This window comes from Brachyhypopomus gauderio, chromosome 13 (assembly GCF_052324685.1).
Source record: "Brachyhypopomus gauderio isolate BG-103 chromosome 13, BGAUD_0.2, whole genome shotgun sequence".
Lineage (NCBI taxonomy): Eukaryota > Metazoa > Chordata > Actinopteri > Gymnotiformes > Hypopomidae > Brachyhypopomus > Brachyhypopomus gauderio.
The window spans coordinates 11,984,395-12,009,919 of NC_135223.1; the positions used below are offsets into that span (position 1 = coordinate 11,984,395).

Consider the following 25,525-nt stretch of genomic DNA (forward strand, 5'->3'; position numbering starts at 1 on the left):
GTTCTTCCAATATTCGGCTGCACCCAGCGACCAGCTTCAGCCAATGTAAGACCATGACTTACATGTAAAACATGGTCCACAATTGTTGCCCTTATTTTACTGTTTTGTCCCCTCAGCCTTACACCACACAGTCTTACTCCTCTACGCCACAGTCTTACCCCTCTACACCACACAGTCTTACTCCTCTTCTTGGCTGTTCACCCTGTACATGGCCTTGTCTTTTCGTTATGAAACTTTGTGATACTGCAGTGTTTAGCGTCTATAAATGTTTGCCAATTACAGTAAAGGTTCATGATAATGCACCTCTGACCTATGGTTGAGACCATTGGTTGATCTAAGCCTTCACCAATTCCCTTTCTTACTGTAACTGAATGTTCACCTGCAAACAATTTAATCAAATTAGGATAAATTACCAAAATGTAACAAAATAATAAACTAAAAAAATAATGTAAAATGATGCCTTAGAGATTATGACAACAGGTTCAGCACTTTTGCATGTAATGACCAAAGCGATGACCTTAAGACTAAATGTTTTGGAGGGTAAGACAATTCAACAGACAAGCCGTACAACACATTTTGCTAAACATGACACAAGCAACTGAAAATGTAAAAAACACCAGACATTTGTCTATTTCCATTTGCAAAATGTGCCAAAGCAAAATGTTAAACGTAATGAGAAATACAATTATGATGTGCACAAGTGTCAAGGAGATGTGGAGATTGAATGAACAATTTTGAGAATTTCAATTCTGATCTGAGAAATGAACCAAATCGACTGAGAAAACTGTAAACAGCAACATTAATATTGTTTAGTACCACAGGTGATATTAATTGTAGATTTATTATTTAGATCCATTTCCATTTGGGGGGGTTGGTTTATTCATTTGTTTGTCACATGGGTGGAGTTGAGGTGCAAAATTTACTTCCCTCTGTTTGCGTAACTTTTAATTCAATTAAATGTCCTTTTCTACTTTTATCATCCAAATGTTAGTTGTGATATTATGTTATACATTTCTACATATATATATTTTTTTTCTTTTTCCACATCTTGGTTACATTTTTAGAAATAATTATAGAACATAGAATAATTTGTTGACTGATTCTGCATGCAAATTATATTAAGGGTTAAGGGTGATGTGCAATGATGGATCTTGTATAGCTGGTATGACAAACCACTAACATCTCTCAAACTGTCAATGCTCAGAATGCATTGCAGTACTGTGAGCCAATGCCACACGCTGAAAGACTATGAGCCAGTGAAATGCTTCGAAACATTTTGAAGCAATGAAGCGCAAAGTGAAAGAGCGATAACGTTTGATGCTTTGAAAATGTGGCACTACTTCATGTAACAAAAAAAATGTAAATGTGCCATATTGGTCAATTGCAGTGTTGCGAATAACGCCTTTAAAAATAACGGCGTCATTTTGTCAGTAACGGGATATATAATTAATTACTTTTCCTGTCGTTACAACGCCGTTGACGTTACTGGTCATTAAAAGCAGTGTGTTACTATATATTGATATACTAACAGTAATGCGAGCAGACCGCTGCCCAGGCTAGTGAGGAGTAACAGATCTCGATAGGTCACAGTTATCGGTGTAACACCTGTTTAACTTAACAAGTCAGTAAGCGATTGGCTAAGGCAGCGTTATGGTAGCCAATCAGATCCAGTGTTTTTACACGCGTGCCGAAGCACACGACACAAACTGAGAAGAGGCAGAAACTTTTTTTACTGTAATGCAAATAGTTACTTTCCCTGGTAATGCGTTACTTTTATTATAGAGTAATTCAGTTACTAACTCAGTTACTTTTTTGAACAAGTAGTTAGTAACTATAATTACTTTTTTAAAGTACCGTTCCCAACACTGGTCAATTGTGATTTTTCACCGCAATTGAAATTTGTCCCCCGCTTTTACCCATCTGTGCAGGTCACACACACACACACAAGTGATTACTAGGGGGCTGTGGTGCACATGTGCCCAGAGCAGAGGGCAGCCCTAGCCCAGCACCCGGGGAGCAGTTGGGGTTAGGTGCCTTGCTCAAGGGCACCTCAGTCATGGCCTCAGGCCTGGGAATCAAACCCACAGCCCTCCGGGCACAAGACCAGTTCCCTACCACCAGATTATGACTGCCCCCTAATGTCATCTGTTATTTAAACAAAAATCATTAAAAAAAAAAAAAAACCAACTATCTTAAACTTTTATTTAGGGTCAATTGATTTCACAATGTACGTTCATACAAAAACTTTTATTAAAATCAGTTTTTCCCAGGGGGGTAACCACAATCTAAGGTACAGAAAGTTTCACAACATTGCATTATTTCCATAGTATTTATCAAGCAACCTTTATTTCGAAAAATACTACACATTTTTCCTATCTTGAGACTACATTGTATGTAAAATCAAATCATTTATCACTGCAGAAAGTACACATAAAAAATGCTCATATCTGGGTGTAAGAAAAAGTTGGTATAAAATCATTGCTCTGATGTACCTCAATATGCAATTCTCCCATCCTAAAGCATGATCATACCTTCCTAAGCAGACATTTTATTTTGTACATTTGTGCTGGGCCATTTTAATATGAGCATTTATTCACAATATTCTTGCAGTGGTAAAGGCATCTAAACTGACCATTCTAAAAACACTAGCAGGTAAAGGTCTGCATATTCCACCAACAAAGACCCTTCAGGTCATCACACAACTTGTAAAACCAGGTGGTTGCCAACCCTTGGTATGGATGATTATGTCTAGTCAACCGCCGACATGTTGTGGGCCTTGAAGATGAGGATGGGACACATCCTCCTCATCGCGGTCTGTTGACTGGCCTGAAGATGAAACCCTGTAGGGTCCTTGACGGCCTGGGCCAGACTGGAGAGATTCCCTGGGCACCCGCACACCAGAGGAACCCTGGTACAAATGCCCTTGCTCAAAAAGACTACTGGACAACTCTGGGGTTTCTAGTGCAACATTAGGTTCAGAGCTCCAGGTTTCAACGGAACCCAGATGGTGGGTTTCAGATACATCTCCAGGAAACTTCTGGTCTCGTTGGACAACAGTCCGGTAAGGTCCTGCAGATTCACTTACAGTTAGAACCTTATTGGCTTTTTTAGGCCAATAAAAATCAATAAGGAGCAGGTTTTGTATTCCACATGTGGAAAGAGGGTTGAACAGAAACAAGGGAAAAAGTTATTTTTTAAACTCTGAGCAAGCACAAATGTGTGTAGACTAATCAAACTAGTTTCTTACCGTCTTGTCCCCCAGCATCTTTCATCAGTAATACTGCACTGAGAAGAAACCAAAACCTACAAGACAAAAGAGCATTTACTCACAATTAATCCACCATCAGATTTAAATAAGTAGACACAACAAGTGACTCCTGCCACATGGATACCTTCTGTGCCTCCACGTCATGGTTATAGATGGGATATTCCAGAACACAACTTCAGACAGCCCTTCCTTTGCTCTTTAAGAACCACAGACCGATAATTTCTCTGTCTACCTGCGTTCCCTTTAAGCCTCTAATAATTTACCTGATTAGAATCAGCTGTTCAAATTCTTTTCTACCAATTATACGAACCAACAAGTGAATAGTGAGAATGATGACAGGAACCAATGAAAAACTGAGAGGACTCTCAAAAGTATTTGGTGATGTTACAGTTTTTCTCAGTCGATTTTGTACATTTCTCACATCATGATTTACATTGGCATCACAAGTACATTTCTTAAAACAGTTAGTGCAAACAGCAAAACTCAATGAAATACCTGCAAAAGCACATACTTCACTCAAAATTAGTTGTTTTTGCCTTAAAAGCTAAGGTTTAGGTCAGTCATTTTATCAGTGCCAGCAGAGTATCTAGTCTTTGTGCCATTGCCTATGAACAAGGCAGTCAAAATACTTAATCATGTTGTCAGTGCAAATATAAGTCACAGTCAGTGCAGACTGTAAGTATATTCTGATGGAAACTAGCTAAGCTTTTGATTTCAAGAATGCTGCACATTCTGTGGTATATCAAATACATGTTACACACATACAAACTTACATGGAACACAAAGTTACACATGACTGTATGTGGGAGACTGATAGCAAGAAATTGGACTGGAATCAAATTTGTACAGCAATATTGTTTGACTGTACTGTTCGCACTGCAATTTGTTGACAAAAACAAATCTGATTGAAATTCAGAAATGACAGACAACTGACTGGAAAAACTGCAAAATTAATAACTTATTCTACACACTCAAAACAACCTGAGCACATACAGCCTCCTCTTGTTGAGGTGTGAAAATGGAACCACTGCCCCGTTAGTCTTGATATCCTAAATGGTAATAAGTCTGCCAAATGCCATAAATGGAAATGTAAATAAATGCAAAAATGCAAAACAAAAAATTGAATAACATCAGAATTTATGTCAATGTGTAGCATTACAGCAGATAGCACATTTCTGAATTACAGTACATACATGTTTTCTCTATGAAATGTTTGAACGACTGAAGACACAGTTGTTCTTCCAATATTCGGCTGCACCCAGCGACCAGCTTCAGCCAATGTAAGACCATGACTTACATGTAAAACATGGTCCACAATTGTTGCCCTTATTTTACTGTTTTGTCCCCTCAGCCTTACACCACACAGTCTTACTCCTCTACGCCACAGTCTTACCCCTCTACACCACACAGTCTTACTCCTCTTCTTGGCTGTTCACCCTGTACATGGCCTTGTCTTTTCGTTATGAAACTTTGTGATACTGCAGTGTTTAGCGTCTATAAATGTTTGCCAATTACAGTAAAGGTTCATGATAATGCACCTCTGACCTATGGTTGAGACCATTGGTTGATCTAAGCCTTCACCAATTCCCTTTCTTACTGTAACTGAATGTTCACCTGCAAACAATTTAATCAAATTAGGATAAATTACCAAAATGTAACAAAATAATAAACTAAAAAAATAATGTAAAATGATGCCTTAGAGATTATGACAACAGGTTCAGCACTTTTGCATGTAATGACCAAAGCGATGACCTTAAGACTAAATGTTTTGGAGGGTAAGACAATTCAACAGACAAGCCGTACAACACATTTTGCTAAACATGACACAAGCAACTGAAAATGTAAAAAACACCAGACATTTGTCTATTTCCATTTGCAAAATGTGCCAAAGCAAAATGTTAAACGTAATGAGAAATACAATTATGATGTGCACAAGTGTCAAGGAGATGTGGAGATTGAATGAACAATTTTGAGAATTTCAATTCTGATCTGAGAAATGAACCAAATCGACTGAGAAAACTGTAAACAGCAACATTAATATTGTTTAGTACCACAGGTGATATTAATTGTAGATTTATTATTTAGATCCATTTCCATTTGGGGGGGTTGGTTTATTCATTTGTTTGTCACATGGGTGGAGTTGAGGTGCAAAATTTACTTCCCTCTGTTTGCGTAACTTTTAATTCAATTAAATGTCCTTTTCTACTTTTATCATCCAAATGTTAGTTGTGATATTATGTTATACATTTCTACATATATATATTTTTTTTCTTTTTCCACATCTTGGTTACATTTTTAGAAATAATTATAGAACATAGAATAATTTGTTGACTGATTCTGCATGCAAATTATATTAAGGGTTAAGGGTGATGTGCAATGATGGATCTTGTATAGCTGGTATGACAAACCACTAACATCTCTCAAACTGTCAATGCTCAGAATGCATTGCAGTACTGTGAGCCAATGCCACACGCTGAAAGACTATGAGCCAGTGAAATGCTTCGAAACATTTTGAAGCAATGAAGCGCAAAGTGAAAGAGCGATAACGTTTGATGCTTTGAAAATGTGGCACTACTTCATGTAACAAAAAAAATGTAAATGTGCCATATTGGTCAATTGCAGTGTTGCGAATAACGCCTTTAAAAATAACGGCGTCATTTTGTCAGTAACGGGATATATAATTAATTACTTTTCCTGTCGTTACAACGCCGTTGACGTTACTGGTCATTAAAAGCAGTGTGTTACTATATATTGATATACTAACAGTAATGCGAGCAGACCGCTGCCCAGGCTAGTGAGGAGTAACAGATCTCGATAGGTCACAGTTATCGGTGTAACACCTGTTTAACTTAACAAGTCAGTAAGCGATTGGCTAAGGCAGCGTTATGGTAGCCAATCAGATCCAGTGTTTTTACACGCGTGCCGAAGCACACGACACAAACTGAGAAGAGGCAGAAACTTTTTTTACTGTAATGCAAATAGTTACTTTCCCTGGTAATGCGTTACTTTTATTATAGAGTAATTCAGTTACTAACTCAGTTACTTTTTTGAACAAGTAGTTAGTAACTATAATTACTTTTTTAAAGTACCGTTCCCAACACTGGTCAATTGTGATTTTTCACCGCAATTGAAATTTGTCCCCCGCTTTTACCCATCTGTGCAGGTCACACACACACACACAAGTGATTACTAGGGGGCTGTGGTGCACATGTGCCCAGAGCAGAGGGCAGCCCTAGCCCAGCACCCGGGGAGCAGTTGGGGTTAGGTGCCTTGCTCAAGGGCACCTCAGTCATGGCCTCAGGCCTGGGAATCAAACCCACAGCCCTCCGGGCACAAGACCAGTTCCCTACCACCAGATTATGACTGCCCCCTAATGTCATCTGTTATTTAAACAAAAATCATTAAAAAAAAAAAAAAACCAACTATCTTAAACTTTTATTTAGGGTCAATTGATTTCACAATGTACGTTCATACAAAAACTTTTATTAAAATCAGTTTTTCCCAGGGGGGTAACCACAATCTAAGGTACAGAAAGTTTCACAACATTGCATTATTTCCATAGTATTTATCAAGCAACCTTTATTTCGAAAAATACTACACATTTTTCCTATCTTGAGACTACATTGTATGTAAAATCAAATCATTTATCACTGCAGAAAGTACACATAAAAAATGCTCATATCTGGGTGTAAGAAAAAGTTGGTATAAAATCATTGCTCTGATGTACCTCAATATGCAATTCTCCCATCCTAAAGCATGATCATACCTTCCTAAGCAGACATTTTATTTTGTACATTTGTGCTGGGCCATTTTAATATGAGCATTTATTCACAATATTCTTGCAGTGGTAAAGGCATCTAAACTGACCATTCTAAAAACACTAGCAGGTAAAGGTCTGCATATTCCACCAACAAAGACCCTTCAGGTCATCACACAACTTGTAAAACCAGGTGGTTGCCAACCCTTGGTATGGATGATTATGTCTAGTCAACCGCCGACATGTTGTGGGCCTTGAAGATGAGGATGGGACACATCCTCCTCATCGCGGTCTGTTGACTGGCCTGAAGATGAAACCCTGTAGGGTCCTTGACGGCCTGGGCCAGACTGGAGAGATTCCCTGGGCACCCGCACACCAGAGGAACCCTGGTACAAATGCCCTTGCTCAAAAAGACTACTGGACAACTCTGGGGTTTCTAGTGCAACATTAGGTTCAGAGCTCCAGGTTTCAACGGAACCCAGATGGTGGGTTTCAGATACATCTCCAGGAAACTTCTGGTCTCGTTGGACAACAGTCCGGTAAGGTCCTGCAGATTCACTTACAGTTAGAACCTTATTGGCTTTTTTAGGCCAATAAAAATCAATAAGGAGCAGGTTTTGTATTCCACATGTGGAAAGAGGGTTGAACAGAAACAAGGGAAAAAGTTATTTTTTAAACTCTGAGCAAGCACAAATGTGTGTAGACTAATCAAACTAGTTTCTTACCGTCTTGTCCCCCAGCATCTTTCATCAGTAATACTGCACTGAGAAGAAACCAAAACCTACAAGACAAAAGAGCATTTACTCACAATTAATCCACCATCAGATTTAAATAAGTAGACACAACAAGTGACTCCTGCCACATGGATACCTTCTGTGCCTCCACGTCATGGTTATAGATGGGATATTCCAGAACACAACTTCAGACAGCCCTTCCTTTGCTCTTTAAGAACCACAGACCGATAATTTCTCTGTCTACCTGCGTTCCCTTTAAGCCTCTAATAATTTACCTGATTAGAATCAGCTGTTCAAATTCTTTTCTACCAATTATACGAACCAACAAGTGAATAGTGAGAATGATGACAGGAACCAATGAAAAACTGAGAGGACTCTCAAAAGTATTTGGTGATGTTATAGTTTTTCTCAGTCGATTTTGTACATTTCTCACATCATGATTTACATTGGCATCACAAGTACATTTCTTAAAACAGTTAGTGCAAACAGCAAAACTCAATGAAATACCTGCAAAAGCACATACTTCACTCAAAATTAGTTGTTTTTGCCTTAAAAGCTAAGGTTTAGGTCAGTCATTTTATCAGTGCCAGCAGAGTATCTAGTCTTTGTGCCATTGCCTATGAACAAGGCAGTCAAAATACTTAATCATGTTGTCAGTGCAAATATAAGTCACAGTCAGTGCAGACTGTAAGTATATTCTGATGGAAACTAGCTAAGCTTTTGATTTCAAGAATGCTGCACATTCTGTGGTATATCAAATACATGTTACACACATACAAACTTACATGGAACACAAAGTTACACATGACTGTATGTGGGAGACTGATAGCAAGAAATTGGACTGGAATCAAATTTGTACAGCAATATTGTTTGACTGTACTGTTCGCACTGCAATTTGTTGACAAAAACAAATCTGATTGAAATTCAGAAATGACAGACAACTGACTGGAAAAACTGCAAAATTAATAACTTATTCTACACACTCAAAACAACCTGAGCACATACAGCCTCCTCTTGTTGAGGTGTGAAAATGGAACCACTGCCCCGTTAGTCTTGATATCCTAAATGGTAATAAGTCTGCCAAATGCCATAAATGGAAATGTAAATAAATGCAAAAATGCAAAACAAAAAATTGAATAACATCAGAATTTATGTCAATGTGTAGCATTACAGCAGATAGCACATTTCTGAATTACAGTACATACATGTTTTCTCTATGAAATGTTTGAACGACTGAAGACACAGTTGTTCTTCCAATATTCGGCTGCACCCAGCGACCAGCTTCAGCCAATGTAAGACCATGACTTACATGTAAAACATGGTCCACAATTGTTGCCCTTATTTTACTGTTTTGTCCCCTCAGCCTTACACCACACAGTCTTACTCCTCTACGCCACAGTCTTACCCCTCTACACCACACAGTCTTACTCCTCTTCTTGGCTGTTCACCCTGTACATGGCCTTGTCTTTTCGTTATGAAACTTTGTGATACTGCAGTGTTTAGCGTCTATAAATGTTTGCCAATTACAGTAAAGGTTCATGATAATGCACCTCTGACCTATGGTTGAGACCATTGGTTGATCTAAGCCTTCACCAATTCCCTTTCTTACTGTAACTGAATGTTCACCTGCAAACAATTTAATCAAATTAGGATAAATTACCAAAATGTAACAAAATAATAAACTAAAAAAATTATGTAAAATGATGCCTTAGAGATTATGACAACAGGTTCAGCACTTTTGCATGTAATGACCAAAGCGATGACCTTAAGACTAAATGTTTTGGAGGGTAAGACAATTCAACAGACAAGCCGTACAACACATTTTGCTAAACATGACACAAGCAACTGAAAATGTAAAAAACACCAGACAATTGTCTATTTCCATTTGCAAAATGTGCCAAAGCAAAATGTTAAACATAATGAGAAATACAATTATGATGTGCACAAGTGTCAAGGAGATGTGGAGATTGAATGAACAATTTTGAGAATTTCAATTCTGATCTGAGAAATGAACCAAATCGACTGAGAAAACTGTAAACAGCAACATTAATATTGTTTAGTACCACAGGTGATATTAATTGTAGATTTATTATTTAGATCCATTTCCATTTGGGGGGGTTGGTTTATTCATTTGTTTGTCACATGGGTGGAGTTGAGGTGCAAAATTTACTTCCCTCTGTTTGCGTAACTTTTAATTCAATTAAATGTCCTTTTCTACTTTTATCATCCAAATGTTAGTTGTGATATTATGTTATACATTTCTACATATATATATTTTTTTTCTTTTTCCACATCTTGGTTACATTTTTAGAAATAATTATAGAACATAGAATTATTTGTTGACTGATTCTGCATGCAAATTATATTAAGGGTTAAGGGTGATGTGCAATGATGGATCTTGTATAGCTGGTATGACAAACCACTAACATCTCTCAAACTGTCAGTGTTGTATAAAGTATTAGAGACCCATACTTGAGTAAAAGTACAAGTACTCTATAAAAAAATTGACTTGAGTATTGCAAGTAGTTTATTCTAAAATGTATTACTCAAGTACTGAAAGTACAAGTATTGTGTTTTGAATGAATTAAAGAAAGCCGTCAAAGTTTGATTATCAATTGTTTTTAAATATATCACTTACAAATCAAAGATGTCAAAGACCACAAATGCAAGTGTTCTGTATGTACCAACAAGTAGCAACTTAAAAAACTGGGCTCAACACTTCATGCACAAAAAAGATAACCTATGTCCCGCTACGTCGTAGGTTTAACGCAGAAGGACAAGTTCGCCATAATTTAGCTGAGAAAACGAGGTATATTTTGGACTGCCCTGCGTTTACCCTCAATAAATGCCCTTACCCTATAAAAACACTACACTATAAAAATGGGCACATGATTAGTCAGCACGCAAAGAGACACGGATTACTGTTGCTAAAAACACAACTCAACGTGACATCGCCTTTATGATTGCCACCTGAACGTAAGTTGTTGAGCGGGGTGGGGGTTTGTATATCGCGATCGATCGCCAGTGGAGGGCAACATAGATATGGATCGGAGGTAAATAAACTAGATTTTTTTTTCTCGCCGTGTGAAATCGGAAGTGTGGCGTGTGAGCGTGTGAAGACGGTCAAATGCGTGTGTCACACACTCAATGCGTGAGACTTGAGAGCCATGAAATGTGTATTTGTATAAATATGTAAATTAAGCTGAAGGTGCTGGAAAGTGCCGTACAAGTGCATGTATTCCACCTTGTAACTTTGCAAGCACAAAAATTGAGAGGTGCACAACCTCGCAACGCGACCGCGCGCCGTGGCCAATGTGCATGGGCGGAGCCACTGCGATTGCGTCATTTTTGCCGCACGGACCCTTGCGGCAGTCACGACGTGTCAAGTGAACCTAGATAACGAAGCTCAAGTGTTCAGTGAAGGCAGCAGCAGAGTAAACGAGACGCGACCGGAGCATGCGCGGTTTTCTCATAAGACAGCCTCATCGCTTGACCCGGTGACAGCGCCAGCTAACATGTTTATAATTGTAATGAGTAACTATACAGCACGTAAAAAATGTATCGGAGTAAAAGTATTATACTGATGGAACATATGTAGTGAAGTAAAAGTGGAAGTAGGAGAAAAAAAAATAATACTCCAGTAAAGTACAGATAAAGCATTTTAGTACTTAAGTACAGTAGTGAAGTAGTTCTACTTCGTTACTATAGGCTACAACTCTGGATTTGAACCATTACACATCTCACTCTCTACACACCGGAGAGAGAGCTCGATTTGAACCACTACACATCTCTCTCTACACACCGGAGAGAGAGCTCGATTTGAACCACTACACGTCTCACTCTCTACACACCAGAGAGGGAGATCCATCCGAACCACTACATGTCTCACTCTCTACACACCGGAGAGAGGGTTTCATCTGAACTACTACATGTCTCACTCTCTACACACCAGAGAGAGGGCTCCATCTGAACCACTACACGTCTCACTCTCTACACACCAGAGAGAGGGCTTCATCTGAACCATTACACGTCTCACTCTCTACACACCAGAGAGAGGGCTTCATCTGAACCATTACACGTCTCACTCTCTACACACCAGAGAGAGGGCTTCATCTGAACCACTACACGTCTCACTCTCTACACACCAGAGAGAGGGCTTCATCTGAACCACTACACGTCTCACTCTCTACACACCAGAGAGAGGGCTTCATCTGAACCATTACACGTCTCACTCTCTACACACCAGAGAGAGGGCTTCATCTGAACCACTACACGTCTCACTCTCTACACACCAGAGAGAGGGCTTCATCTGAACCACTACACGTCTCACTCTCTACACACCAGAGAGAGGGCTTCATCTGAACCACTACACGTCTCACTCTCTACACACCAGAGAGAGGGCTTCATCTGAACCATTACACGTCTCACTCTCTACACACCAGAGAGAGGGCTTCATCTGAACCACTACACGTCTCACTCTCTACACACCAGAGAGAGGGCTTCATCTGAACCACTACAGTGATTCACCATGTGACAGAGCATTGTGTGTGTGATAGAATAATGTGTGTGATAAAACAGTGTGCGTGTGAGATAGAGTGGTGTTCTAAATCTACTTTCTGCTTGACTGTGAAACATCTTAGAAACTCTCCTTAAAACTTCTTACAGGTCTCATCACAACTCCTTACAACACTCTTCATAACTCTCATGCCTGCCAGATGCCTAGACACATGCAGACTTTAATTTTGACATTTGTAACAGTGTGTGTACACTGGGTGTGTGTTTGTGATAGGAAACAGTCAGTCAGTTCCTGTCTGTCAAAATGCCCCAGTGTACGTCTGGGGCACTGAACCTGTCCTAGCTGCCCTGCCCTAAGGTCTGTGTGTGTGTGTGTGTGTGTGTGTGTGTGTGTGTGTGTGTGTGTGTGTGTGTGTGTGTGTGTGTGTGTGTGTGTGTGTGTGTTTGTGTGTGTGTGTTTGTGTGTGTGTGTGTGTGCATCAGCACCAGTGCCTGCCATCATCTCAGTCATTAAAGCCTGTCATTATAGCGATAGTTCCATCTTCATCCATGGAGAGACTCTGCACACCCTCTATGTTTGCTCCCTGAGTGGAGTGTGTGTGTGTGTGTCTGTGTGTGTGTGTGTGTGTGTGTGTGTGTGTGTGTGTGTGTGTGTGTGTGTGTGTGTGTGTGTGTGTGTCTTTGTGTGAGTGTATGTGTCTGTGCATGTTTGTCAGTGACAGAGAAGCGAGCAGTGATCTGACAGGGTTAATACCCACAATCCCCTTGTCTGACCCTTGGTTGCCATAGGACACGTGGACAGCGATGTGTCAGGGCACCGGAGGGCCCGTTTGACTGGTGTGTGTGTGTGAGGGAGGGAGAGAGAAAAACAGTGATGACTTATGGCACCGGGGGGCTGGGCTTCCTGGTACTGGACTGGTGGGATAGAGAGCGATTAGGACTTCAATATCAGCCTGTCAGTATGATCCCACCAACCTGTCATATCACAGCAGAGAGAGAGAGAGAGAGAGAGAGAGAAAGGGAGAGAGAGAGAGAGAGGGATCAGCACAGATAATGTAGACACTAAGTGAGTCCGACAGGTGGAGAGAACGAGAAAATGCTCAAGAGAGAGATGGAGACAGAGGAGAGGAGGAGAGATGGAGAGAGAGGAGAACATGAGAGATGGAGAGAGGAGAGATGGAGAGACTGAAACAGAAGAAGAGGAGAGATGGAGAGGAGAAGGGGACTGATGGAGAGAGAAGTGATTGAGAGAGAGGACAGAGATAGGAGAGATGGAGAACGAGTTACTGAAATGGAGAGGGTGATTCAGGGAAAGACAGAACAGCAGGGTGAAGGGAAGGAGGTGTAGTGTACAGTATGTGTCTTAACCTGCAGGATGAGTCACTGAAGAAGTTAATGAAGTGCAGTTGGACTGGAGGTTCTGCGCTGGGGTGATCAACCCAGGGCTGGAGAATCAGGACACACCGATCCCCCGACACACCCCTGAATACATCAGCACTGATGCTGCCTTACTGAACACTCTACTGCTGCCAATACAGAAGACACTACTGCTGCCTTACTGAACATACTATAGCTGTTCTAACATTACTGTAGCCACTACCAAACATGGTACTGTTGTCTTAACACACTACTGCTGTCACTGCCGAACACACTAATATTGCCATTACTGAACACACCACTGCTGCCAACACTGAACACACTACTCCTGCCATCACTGAACACACTACTGCTGCCAACACTGAACACACTACTGCTGCCAATATTCAACACACTACTGCTGCCAACACTGAACACACTACTGCTGCCAAAACTGAACACACTACTGCTGCCAAAACTGAACACACTACTGCTGCCAATATTCAACACACTACTGCTGCCAAAACTGAACACACTACTGCTGCCAACACTGAACACACTACTGCTGCCAATATTCAACACACTACTGCTACCAACACTGAACACACTACTGCTGCCAACACTGAACACACTACTGCTGCCAACACTGAACACACTACTGCTGCCAATATTCAACACACTACTGCTACCAACACTGAACACACTACTGCTGCCAAAACTGAACACACTACTGCTGCCAACACTGAACACACTACTGCTGCCAATATTCAACACACTACTGCTACCTACACTGAACACACTACTGCTGCCAAAACTGAACACACTACTGCTGCCAATATTTAACACATCACGGCTGCCTTCCTGCTGCCACTGGTGCTGGGACATCCTTCTGTTCAGCCTGTGCTGACGTCCCTCTTCAGCAGGGCTTCGTGCTGTTCCACTGGTACATCGGCTCGTCCCACACCTGTCACAGCCTAACAGAACGAGACACAATGCTCCTCTCTACCTCAGCACCCTTTCAACATGTAATCATGTTCCTGGCTACAAAGGGAGAAGAAACAGTTCTCCTCCCCTGCCTGGCCCGAACTTTGCCACCGTCTGTCGTTGATGGCCATCTAGTGTCACAATGAAAATGGATCTGCCTCTCTCAATGTATTTGTGTCTCTCTTCTCCTGCTGCTGTTTTAAGCATGTCTACTTCTCTCTCTCTCTCTCTCTCTCTCTCTCTCTCTCTCTCTCTCTCTCTCTCTCTCTCTCTCTCTCTCTCTCTCTCTCTCTCTCTCTCTCTCTCTCTCTCTCTCTCTCTCTCTCGCTCTCAGAGGCTGATTGGTCCTGGCAGCTCCTGTTAGCTGCCTGAGGTCAGCCCTAAGCCACTGCAGATGATAGTTTTAATTGCTTTCAATATTTCAGGCAAGTCCCTGCCCAATGGCACCAAGTGCTGTTGTACTGGTGTATGTGTGTGTGTGTGTGTGTGTGTGTGTGTGTGTGGGTGGGTGTCTTTAGCAGAGAAACTCTTCTATCTGTGTTTGTGTTTGATCAGACCGTGAAATGGTTTTCCTACAAAAGACAAATATTACACAGGTAAGAGCAAAATAATTGCAATCCCAAATCAAGTCCTTCTGTATGACTGCACGTTCACTGTAAAGTGCAGTGGATGGTGAGAGATACTTTTATAAATAAAAGAATCACAATGCTAACATATTATTATTTAATGCTTTATTATATCAGTACACTAAACCAGTTCCTAATGACACTTCAGTTTTTTCACAGCTCTGCCCCTTTTGCATGCATCATTGTATCATTGTGTTTCTTCTTAAATTGTGTTTACTGCAAAGTAATGTTGTATAATGATGTCTTTCCTGAGATGTCCCCTTGCTCTGTGTTGCTCAGTATTGATGTCTTGTGCCTTGTGTTCAAACAAACTTTATTTGGTATTAGAGAGTGAGGTCGTCTTTGTGGTCTTGGTTAGTGCTTCCCATCCTAGAGTCTGTTCGAGAGAAACGTCGACGGGTTTCAGCCAGATCCTTAGTCAGGCAGAGGGGTCAGGATGCCTGATATCACATAGCATAAACATTCAGATAGACCAAGCACACCATGTACGAGAGACACTGTGTGGATGAGAAGAGAAATGGTGTGAGGATGAGGAGAGTGACCCGGTAAGGACGAGGAGAGGAACTTTGTGAGGACGAGGAGAGGGACCTGTGAGGATGAAGAGACCTGTAGTGTGTGAATATAACCTTGACCTTGGTGTTGCCAAAACCTCACGCTGCCTGTGGGCTGAACATATGCCCTCACTGAACTACCCTTACATATGCCCTCACTAAACTACCCTTACATATGCCCTCACTGAACTACCCTTACATACACCCTCACTGAACTACCCTTACATACACCCTCACTGAACTACCCTTAAGGTTTCTGTAGAGATCTAGGGTACATCACTACAATTCTAAATATATCTACATCTCTCACTACAGTTCCTTGTAGTTACTCACCTGAAAACTTCTTAGATAGATAGATAGATAGATAGATAGATAGATAGATAGATAGATAGATAGATAGATAGATAGATAGATAGATAGATAGATAGATAGATAAAGAAAGAAAGAAAGAAAGAAAGAAAGAAAGAAAGAAAGAAAGGTATTCAGCAGTGGACAGGAAGCCTCGGTCACCTGGAGAGAGCCCCTGGTGAAACAGCTCCGTGCTTTAAAAAGGGGCACCAAATCACGAGGACTCAACTGTCAAAGTCACATACAAAGACAAAGACGGATACACAAAATCAAAAGATCACAAATAGATTCATACGAATAGATCTGTTCATTGTCCCATTATAAATGATTTGTTGACCTCCTTTAAAATGCAGACCAATCAAACCTGGAGACAGCACTGAGCAGCTAATGCTAACAAGAGGCCCATGGTGGTGGAGGGGAAGGACAGGCAATGCAGCGGTGATAATCAGAGCCTCATACCCTTACACCCATCTCCCAGGGGTCAGTCTTCCCAACTCAGGTCTGACGTAAGGACAGAGTGGAGTTCCACCTTCACACTGACCTCAGGGCCACCATACTGCACGAACGTAGAGACTGGATTTTGATTTTGCAATGTTTTTATCTATCTATCTATCTATCTATCTATCTATCTATCTATCTATCTATCTATCTATCTATCTATCTGTCTGTCTGTCTGTCTGTCTGTCTGTCTGTCTGTCTGTCTGTCTGTCTGTCTGTCTGTCTGTCTGTGTGTGTGTGTGTGTGTGTGTGTGTGTGTGTGTGTGTGTGTGTGTGTGTGTGTGTGTGTGTTAATGTGAGACCTGCTTTCACTCTACTGATTCACTCTGACTCTAATGGGGCCCAGTGGTGAATTTTTCATTTCGCCCAGAGGGGAGCGGCAGCACACTGAAGGGGAGAGAGAGAGAGAGAGAGAGAGAGAGAGAGAGAGAGAGCAGTTTTATTTTCAGAAGTGCCTGGCCTGTGTGTTTACATTAGCAGGACTCTGTACAGTAGCTGATTCTGCCAAAAGGTGCATGGCTGCAGCTGTGAAAGTGTAGAAGATAGAGGAGACTAAACAAATGATTTCATGTAATACCTATGACATCCCTCACTCTCTCCCTCTCTCTCCCTCACTCTCTCTCTCCATATCCCTCACTCTCGCCCTCTTTCCCTCACTTTCTCTCTCTCCCTATCCCTCACTCTCTCCCCCTCTCTCCCTCTCCCTCACTCTCTCCCTTTCTCTCTTTCTCCACCGTTTTCTCTTTTCCTTTCTCTGTCTCTCTCACCCTCTCCACTCCTCTCTTCCTTTCTGCACTTTTCCCCCTCAACAGCAATATATTGAAAGTACTCCTCTTTCACCTTTGACCCCTGTGAATATACGAAACTGAAAGGATCTCTGAAAATACAGTGAACCACTTATCACTTATCAAGCAAATCACACATATTGTACTGTACTTGTGCCGTGATTAGTTTATATAGTGATTGTGCAGTGTTTGTGCTGTGATTGTGTAGTTATTGTGTAATGATTGTGCAGTGATTGTGTAGTATTTGTTTAGTGATTGTGTAGTGTTTGTGCAGTATTTATCATTTTGTTACCTAAGGACTGCATATAGTGCTTGTGCAGTGTTTTTGCAGTGTTTTTGCAGTGTTTGTCTAGAGATTGTTTAGTGATGGTGTGGTGATTGTGTAGTGTTTGTGCAGTGTTTGTTTGTCTTTTTAATTGTTACCTAAGGGCTGCATAAATCAAGGATTAGGGTATTTTTTTACCAAACTATTTTATCATCTTTACTCATGTCTGAGGTTAAGTACTCAAATGCTTTAAACATTACATGTTTTTTCTTAACAAAGCTTATAGCATAATATTCTAGGAGCTTCTGACAAGCCTCTCTTTCCTGTAGGTATACTGTAATCCCACTATAACTGGATAAGCACTAGATGTGAAGCTGGAGGTATACTGTAATTAGACTGTAGCTGGATAAGCACTAGATGTGAAGCAGTAGGTATACTGTAATCCCACTGTAACTGGATAAGCACTAGATGTGAAGCCGTAGGTATGCTGTAATCCCACTGTAGCTGGATAAGCACTAGATGTGAAGCTGTAGGTATGCTGTAATCCCACTGTAGCTGGATAAGCATTAGATGTGAAGCTGTAGGTATGCTGTAATCCCACTGTAGCTGGATAAGCACTAAATGTGAAGCTGCTCGCCACATTGCAGTGAGGCACGACAACTGCAGGCGTCTTAGGGTCCACTGAGCCCAATGCAAAAATTATAAAAATATTCTGATTCCATTTTTTTTTATTTAAACTTTGACATTGTGTCTTAGTTGTCTTCAGCTCTCTGAAACATTATGCTGCTGCGTTTCACTTTAGTCGAGCTGTACACAGTTATGTCATCTGCTGAAATTTCATTTTGTTGCTGACTGGCACTTTGGAATGCCTCTGCCAGTTAGAAAATGCCAGCGTCATGAGTATAGCCTCAGGCCCAGGTGGGCAGGACACAGAGCCTCAGGCCCAGGTGTGCAGGACACGGAGCCTCAGGCCCAGGTGTGCAGGACACAGAGCCTCAGGCCCAGGTGTGCAGGACACAGAGCTGAAAGCCCAGGTGTTCAGGACACAGAGCCTCAGGCCCAGGTGTGCAGGACACAGAGCCTCAGGCCCAGGTGTGCAGGACACAGAGCCTCAGGCCCAGGTGGGCAGGACACAGAGCCAAAAGCCCAGGTGGGCAGGACACAGAGCCAAAAGCCCAGGTGTTCAGGACACAGAGCTGAAAGCCCAGGTGGGCGGGGCCTGCAGAACCACACCTATCAGGATGATGTTATGGCTGGGCGACGGCCGGTGTGAAAATTAATCCAGTTTTTAAATGAGTGTGACTTGGACTGACTGGATCACTGCTGGATTATCTGTTACTGCTGGATCCACTGGCGAGATTTCTTGGTTTGGAGTGAGAGCTTGTAACACTGTTTGACTGTTCTGCTCTGGCAGGACTTCCACAACTGAAACCTCACTGCCATGTCGGGATTTGCTTTGGTCTCCATGTAGCTTGATGACAGAATTCACTCTCACTGCACTGGACACTAATTCTCCTCCCTCCCCATGGTTACAACGTCTGTGTATCCTATTGGCTAAGGACGTCTGTTCAGGTCAGGTTGAGTGCTCACGGCTGCAATGATGCAGCTTTGAATGATCTGCACCATAATTGCACTGTCAAAATTGGGGTTGTGCAATATATGGTTTACTAATCATTATTGCAGTTTTGGCCATGCTAATACTGATATCACAGGCTATAATATGCAAATATGACTTTTAGGAAATCACAGCAGAAATACAGTCTTATATTTCAGTGCTTTACAGTTTTCACACTTGTCTCAATACCAGATCAACTACAGCACTATCACCATAAGTGTTTTGAAATAGTAGACATGGTATTTTGTGAAAATGATTGTAAAAAACTAATTGAGTGTATATTTACTCAATATGTTTACAAATGCACAAAGAAAAACACAAAAACACAAACAAAAGAAGCATCAAACTATTATTATACCCACATAATTCAAGAAAATATTTAGAATTATCAAGACAATCATTATAACACAAATAACATCCACATAGGCCTTGTATAAACAAATACAAAGTCATGTCCAAAGTTCAGAGGTATTTCACAGAGGTATTCTTACTTACGAGTAAAAATGTTCCAACAAGTAGACATGAAGACATGTCTTCTGTCCTTTGTCTTCTGTCATCTATCCTTTGTCTTCTGTTCTGTTGCTGGAGATGTGGGTGTGGTTAAGACCACAACAGGCGAATTGTATGCCCATATTTTAATGCAGTGGAATTTGGGCCGGACAGCCTACAGAAGGCACCGTCTGTTCAGTCCATGCATCAGCCCTGCATCCCCCACATGCCCCCCTTCCCTCATGTGGCCCCCCCTCCCACACATGCCCCGCCTCCCCCACTTGCCCCGCCTCCCCCACATACCCCTGAGCACTGGCTTACTTATGCAAATATGTTTTGCCTGGAAATCTATTTGGAGTTGCTCAGAGGGATCCCGATAGTTCTGCTATGTGCCCACAACACTTCCACTAGCACCCACCCACACACACACACAGATGCACATTTACATGCAAACACACACAAGCATGCACACACACACACAGACACACACACACACACAACCACTCCTTCTGTCACCTTTTTCCTTGTCGTTTGTCTCCTTTTGAAAGGAGAACATTTTACAAGCATGAATGTACATGACTGGAATAAACCCAAACACACACACTCAGACATGCACATGCACAAATATTAGGAGATACCAAAAGATAGTATTTTATTCATGTCTGTCAAGATGTGGTCTATTTCCATAATTATTATATTATGATTGTTGTTATTATTATATTTTAATATATGTCTCTTGTTTTTAATGCTACACACTGACATTTCACAGTTGCTCAATGCAGAGCTGAAACATTTTACATTGACTGTCTTTCATGTTAATTTGATTTGTAACAACCACATCCAAGTACCAAAGATGATGCAATAATAATAATAATAATAATAATAATAATAATAATAATAATAATAATTAAATAATAATAATTAAATAATAATAATAATAATAATAATAAGAAGAAGAAGAAGAAGAAGAAGAAGAAGAAGAAGAAGAAGAAGAAGAATGGTTTTGTAATATAACAATTTTCAAACATACAGAAAAAAATATTTTGGTAAAATTTATGGTTTCTAGGAACAACTTGTTTTATTGTTATTTAGTCTATGCTTTATTTACTACTTTTATTGTTGTTGTTATTAATATATGTTAGAAATCGTTGAAATTCACCAAAGTAAAATTCTGGACGGAATATTTTTTTCCCAACGATTCAGATAAAACTTTTAATTGTCTAAATAAATAAAATCTTATTTTATTTACTTTATTACTTCTATTTCAATATAGACTACAAAAACTGCGACGACACAGAGTTACTGAGGGCAGTAATCCAGGTCCCACGTGCATACAGCGTAGGCTACAGTCTTCTGAGGTGAACCCAGTCCCGCGCCTGAAAAGCGCTCGCGCAGGTTTGCGTTTCTCACCGCTCCTGAACACGCGGCCCTGACAGCTCCGTCCTTATGGTGATGAGTCGGACCGAATGTACCTGAGCACAGAAAAACACTAAGGTGTGCAGGCAGTGGAGGTGGAACTGTGACCCGCTGTTCCGAAACGAGCTTGAGCTCTTCAGATGGATCCTGTTTCTTGTTCACCAAACCATGAATGAGTAGCGAGAGCATTTACAAGCAGTCAAGTGATATATTGGCACTACAGAAGTAAATAATTAATCAGACACTATTAAACTTTAAGGGAGTGTTGTGTGAAGGAAAGACAATGAGGGAACAATAAGTAACATGTAGAAACGCGTGCACATGGGGTGTTTTGTCGGTCGAAAGGTGCTATTTTAGATATAGTGGCGGCCTCTTGTGGTCACTAGTGGTGCAACATTTACACCGTGTTAACAGGAGACGTGTCAGTATCATTAGTGAATTACACAAACACAATAATTGTACTTACAAGACAACCCGTTAGAACAGTCCTAAACCAAGTGTGTGAGCATGTGTGTGAGTGTGTGTGTGAACAGGTGGGTGAGCGTAATGGTATCAGGCTATATGGCTGTTGTCATTCATCCTGCACCACCATCACGTTGCCGTTGACCTCATACTCGATGGAGTTCCAGTCGAAGACGTTGCCCCGTCCTACACGCTGCTTCTGGTTAAAGTACAGATATTTAATCTGGGCACCGGACAGTACATAATCCCACATATTTACGTCCGTGATCTCGCCCGCAAAACTCTGTGTCGCTTCAAAGTCGCCTAGGTGCTTGTCGGGGTCCTGGCCAAGGAGGGCGGTGCCGCGTGGGCGGATGGTGTGGCCCGGTTTGTACACCTGGAGCGCGCTACGTCTGCCGTCCACCCAGAAGGCAGCGAGGCCACTGCTGGAGGCCCAGGTGAGGCACAGGTGTGTGCGGAAGGTGGAGAGGGGCGGCAGGTGGAAGAAGGCCCCATCTCCGCTCAGGTAGAATGAAACACGCCCGTCCTTCTCCCGCCACACGTTGAGTTCGTCATAGTCGGGTGTGCGGTATGCGAACAAGATGATCTGACGCTCGCCCTGAAGTTCGGTGGCCACTCGGAAGCACAATGTAAACGCCGACAGCCCCAGTGGCTTCTGAGGCGTGAGCTTCACAAAGCTAAAATCCGTCTCATACGGGAACAGCAGGACCTTCCCACTCAAACCCACTACAGGAAGAACAGGGAGCAGTACACACACACACACACACACACACACACACACACAGACCTCACTCAATCAAATCACAATTCTAATATACCGGCAAGAATTTTTTAAAAACTTGATCAGCTATAACCAGATATTGATTGACATCATTAACATTAACAGGACTGATTAAAATATGCCCACCCTGGGTGCCCAAGGCCAGAGATAATACACAGAACACCAAAAGTACTGGAGCCAACATCCTAATGCCAGCCTGGCACACACACACGCACACACACACACACACACACACACACACACACACACACACACACACACACACAGATGACCACACAAAGAGAAACAAAAATGCATAAGCATGAGCACAGTTCTTTTTCATTCAGTTCTGCTTTAAAAATCCATTGCAAATAAAATGACCTGTCAATCAGTCTGAGGTCCTGAGACACTCTATACTAGTCTAAAAATAGTTTTGCATGGAAACAGAGTTTAAGCTAAAGATAGCAAGATGAGACCAAATCTCTCTGAGTGGTGATTATGATTATGATGAACACACAGCTGTGTAAGTACATTGGAGTCAGGGCTTTATACATTACAAATGTGCTACAGTCAAAACATACTTATCTTCCAGTTACAGCAAGCATGAGATGGAAAATTACTGTTTAAAAAAGCTATCAACACAGACTCAAAGAGCTTTGCTATTGGAAAAGGGAATTATACTCACTGTATTTTGCGTAAGTTGTTTACCGATAGGTCAGGACAACTGCACGCTGACACACTCTCAGAAACACCCACTCTTCTCCACTGCCCTCCTCGTACCAGTGTGACAGCATCACGCAGACAAAGAGTTCAGTGTTCGCTCCAGCAGTCATTTGATGCCATGCTTAATCACATTATGTCTGTTTCTCCCTCTCTCTCGCTTACACGCACGCACACACACACTCAAACGGCTTGTACAGTTACATTATAAATAGTATCAAATATGTAATTTATAAAGTATTTCTTTGTCTTGAAATGTGATGTCATTTGTCAACAATGATTTTCAAACTCAAAAATTATTAATTATGTTATTTATTTTAATTATTATTAATTAATTATATTAATATGAAAAGCTTTGAAATGGAAAAAACCAAAAACAAAAAAACTTCACCTTCAGATAATCACACCGATGCTGAAGGACACATTCAAAAAACCACACCAATGTTGATGCTTTTGTAAACTGAGCGAACAATATTAAAACAAATTCTAAATAACAATAGAATACAATTGTAATTGATAGCAGACATTTTTAGATTGGAGGTGGTAGTATACCACCATAAATATTTAAACTGAGTAGTTAGAAACTGAGATTCAAGTTAGATTTTATTTTGTTCAATGAGTGCACAGCACATATAAATAAATGTTAATTTTATACATTTTTTGGAATGATTTAATGTACATTGTCCTTGAACTATTTATATCAATATGGGCCTAATTACCACAGGGTGCTTCTTTTTACATGTTTAACTGTGTTACATGTAGTGATCTGGGATCTAGCAGTGAAGACAGAATGATGTTGGTGCTCGTTTATAGGCTCATTACAGATGTTCACCACCTGACACATGACCCACAATCCTTACAGCTCTGACACTATCATCACCTGGCCATGTGCTTCATACTCAACGGTGTCCCAGTTAATCACGTTGCCTTTAGGCCCTGTCCATCCCCTGCCGTTAAACTCCCTAATCTCTGTGCTTGTCAGCACATAATCCCACATATTTACGTCTGTAATTTCACCCACGAAACTCTGCTTCAGGTCAAATCCCCCATCAAGTGTGTCGGGATCCTGTCCGAGGAACACAACCCCCCTGGGGACTAGCTTGTACTTCGGCTTATAGATCTGGAGCGTGGTGCGACGGCCTTCATACCAGAAGGCGGCAAGGCCCGTGTCAGAGTCCCAGGTGAGACAGAGGTTGGTGCGGAACAGGGTGAAATGTGGCAGTCTGTAGAGTGCGCTGTCTGAGCTGCTTCCCAGGTAGAAGGACACCGCGCTTTTCTCCACCCACACGTTGAGCTCATCATGCTCTTCAGTGCGATAAGCAAAGAGGATGGTCTCTCGTTCATGAACATTAACTATGTGGGGGTTGACAGACAGCCTCATACACAGAGTAAAGGCGTCTAACTCAGCAGACATCTGGGGAGTGAGTTTCACGTACGAGTTCGCCGACACATAAGGGAAGAACAAGAGCTTTTCCTTTAGACCTTCTGAAAGAAAAACACATTCTATTCAGATTCTAAAATGATACATTACTTACATTTTGAAGAATTACAATAACCAAGTACCAAATGATTAAATAATTTTAAATTTTCAAAAATGTTGTAGACCACCACCTCAAAAACAAAAAAACGCTTGTAATTGTTATTTTCCATTAAAATAATATAAAACTCCAGATTTTTATGGGTAAACATTAATATTTACAGTGGACTGCCTGCACAATGTAAAAATGGTAGAGGTGCAAGTATGGTGTTCATTAAGTAAACAAATATTTTCACAGCAGAGAATAGGCATACAGCATTATCAAGTCTTTGAGGGTTATCGTCAGAGGAAGCTAGAGCAGAATTATTGTGTGTGTGAGGGTTATCGTCAGAGGAAGCTAGTGCAGAATTATGAAGTGTGTGAGGGTTACCGTCAGAGGAGGCCAGATGCAGGAGGAAGCACAGGAGAAGGGTCCCACATCGCATCTTACAGCAGTCAGGTTCACAGGTCGTTTACGATCGCACCAGACGCTCGAAATTTATTTACCCAGAAAATTCTGATTTAATTGCTCTTATCTTTTCAGTCACAAACTGAGTTCCAGGTTGGAAAAATGCAGTTCAGGAGCACAGTACATTTATAAATGTAGTTTGGGCTTGTGTCAGATGACATGGTGTTGGAGCAACCTTCAGACTGCATATTTACAGTCTAAAGGCCATGATGATCACAGAACACTGTGTGAATTTACAAGGACATCAATTTGGTACGCAGTGGTCAACCACACACTGTGGTACTCAGCCCTGGAACCAGAACAACATTTATAAAACTGGACAAATTATTTACAACACACCTCTAGAACACAGACGTAGACTGCAATGGGACAAGCCAACACTAACCTATAG

General features: G+C 41.3%; 1 protein-coding gene and 2 long non-coding RNA genes across 4 annotated transcripts; all 3 read right to left on the reverse strand.

Moving 5' to 3' along the window:
* Positions 1 to 2,324: 2,324 nt before the first annotated feature.
* Positions 2,325 to 3,510, reverse strand: LOC143473614 (uncharacterized). The gene is made up of 3 exons (XR_013120584.1): positions 3,393 to 3,510; positions 3,248 to 3,303; positions 2,325 to 3,102 (listed from the first exon to the last, which is right to left on the reverse strand). It is a non-coding gene; the product is annotated as an uncharacterized LOC143473614 (long non-coding RNA).
* Positions 3,511 to 6,827: 3,317 nt separating this feature from the next.
* Positions 6,828 to 8,013, reverse strand: LOC143473613 (uncharacterized). The gene is made up of 3 exons (XR_013120583.1): positions 7,896 to 8,013; positions 7,751 to 7,806; positions 6,828 to 7,605 (listed from the first exon to the last, which is right to left on the reverse strand). It is a non-coding gene; the product is annotated as an uncharacterized LOC143473613 (long non-coding RNA).
* A 12,750-nt stretch (positions 8,014 to 20,763) lies between these two features.
* Positions 20,764 to 25,183, reverse strand: LOC143473907 (C-reactive protein-like). 2 transcript variants are annotated; one of them, XM_076971099.1, is made up of 3 exons: positions 25,057 to 25,183; positions 24,035 to 24,634; positions 20,764 to 22,395 (listed from the first exon to the last, which is right to left on the reverse strand). In XM_076971099.1, exons 1-3 carry the CDS (start codon positions 25,109 to 25,111, stop codon positions 21,779 to 21,781), a joined length of 1,272 nt encoding a protein of 423 aa, XP_076827214.1. In that variant the 5' UTR covers positions 25,112 to 25,183; the 3' UTR covers positions 20,764 to 21,778. The 2 variants fall into 2 exon arrangements, with proteins under 2 accessions (XP_076827214.1, XP_076827213.1); XM_076971098.1 differs by lacking the exons at positions 24,035 to 24,634; positions 25,057 to 25,183 and adding exons at positions 22,577 to 22,646; positions 23,115 to 23,243 and having other exon boundaries at positions 20,777 to 22,395.
* Between the last annotated feature and the right edge of the window lie 342 nt (positions 25,184 to 25,525).

Bases quoted from the DNA above. Each gene is read 5' to 3' on its own strand.
- LOC143473907 (XM_076971099.1), bottom strand. From the start codon at position 25,111: ATGCGATGTGGGACCCTTCTCCTGTGCTTCCTCCTGCATCTGGCCTCC. The intron at 24,635-25,056 runs GTAACCCTCACA...TTTTTCTTTCAG, and splicing joins GCATCTGGCCTCCTCTGACG to AAGGTCTAAAGGAAAAGCTC. The intron at 22,396-24,034 runs GCCAGGTGATGA...TTCTTCCTGTAG, and splicing joins CGTTGAGTATGAAGCACATG to TGGGTTTGAGTGGGAAGGTC.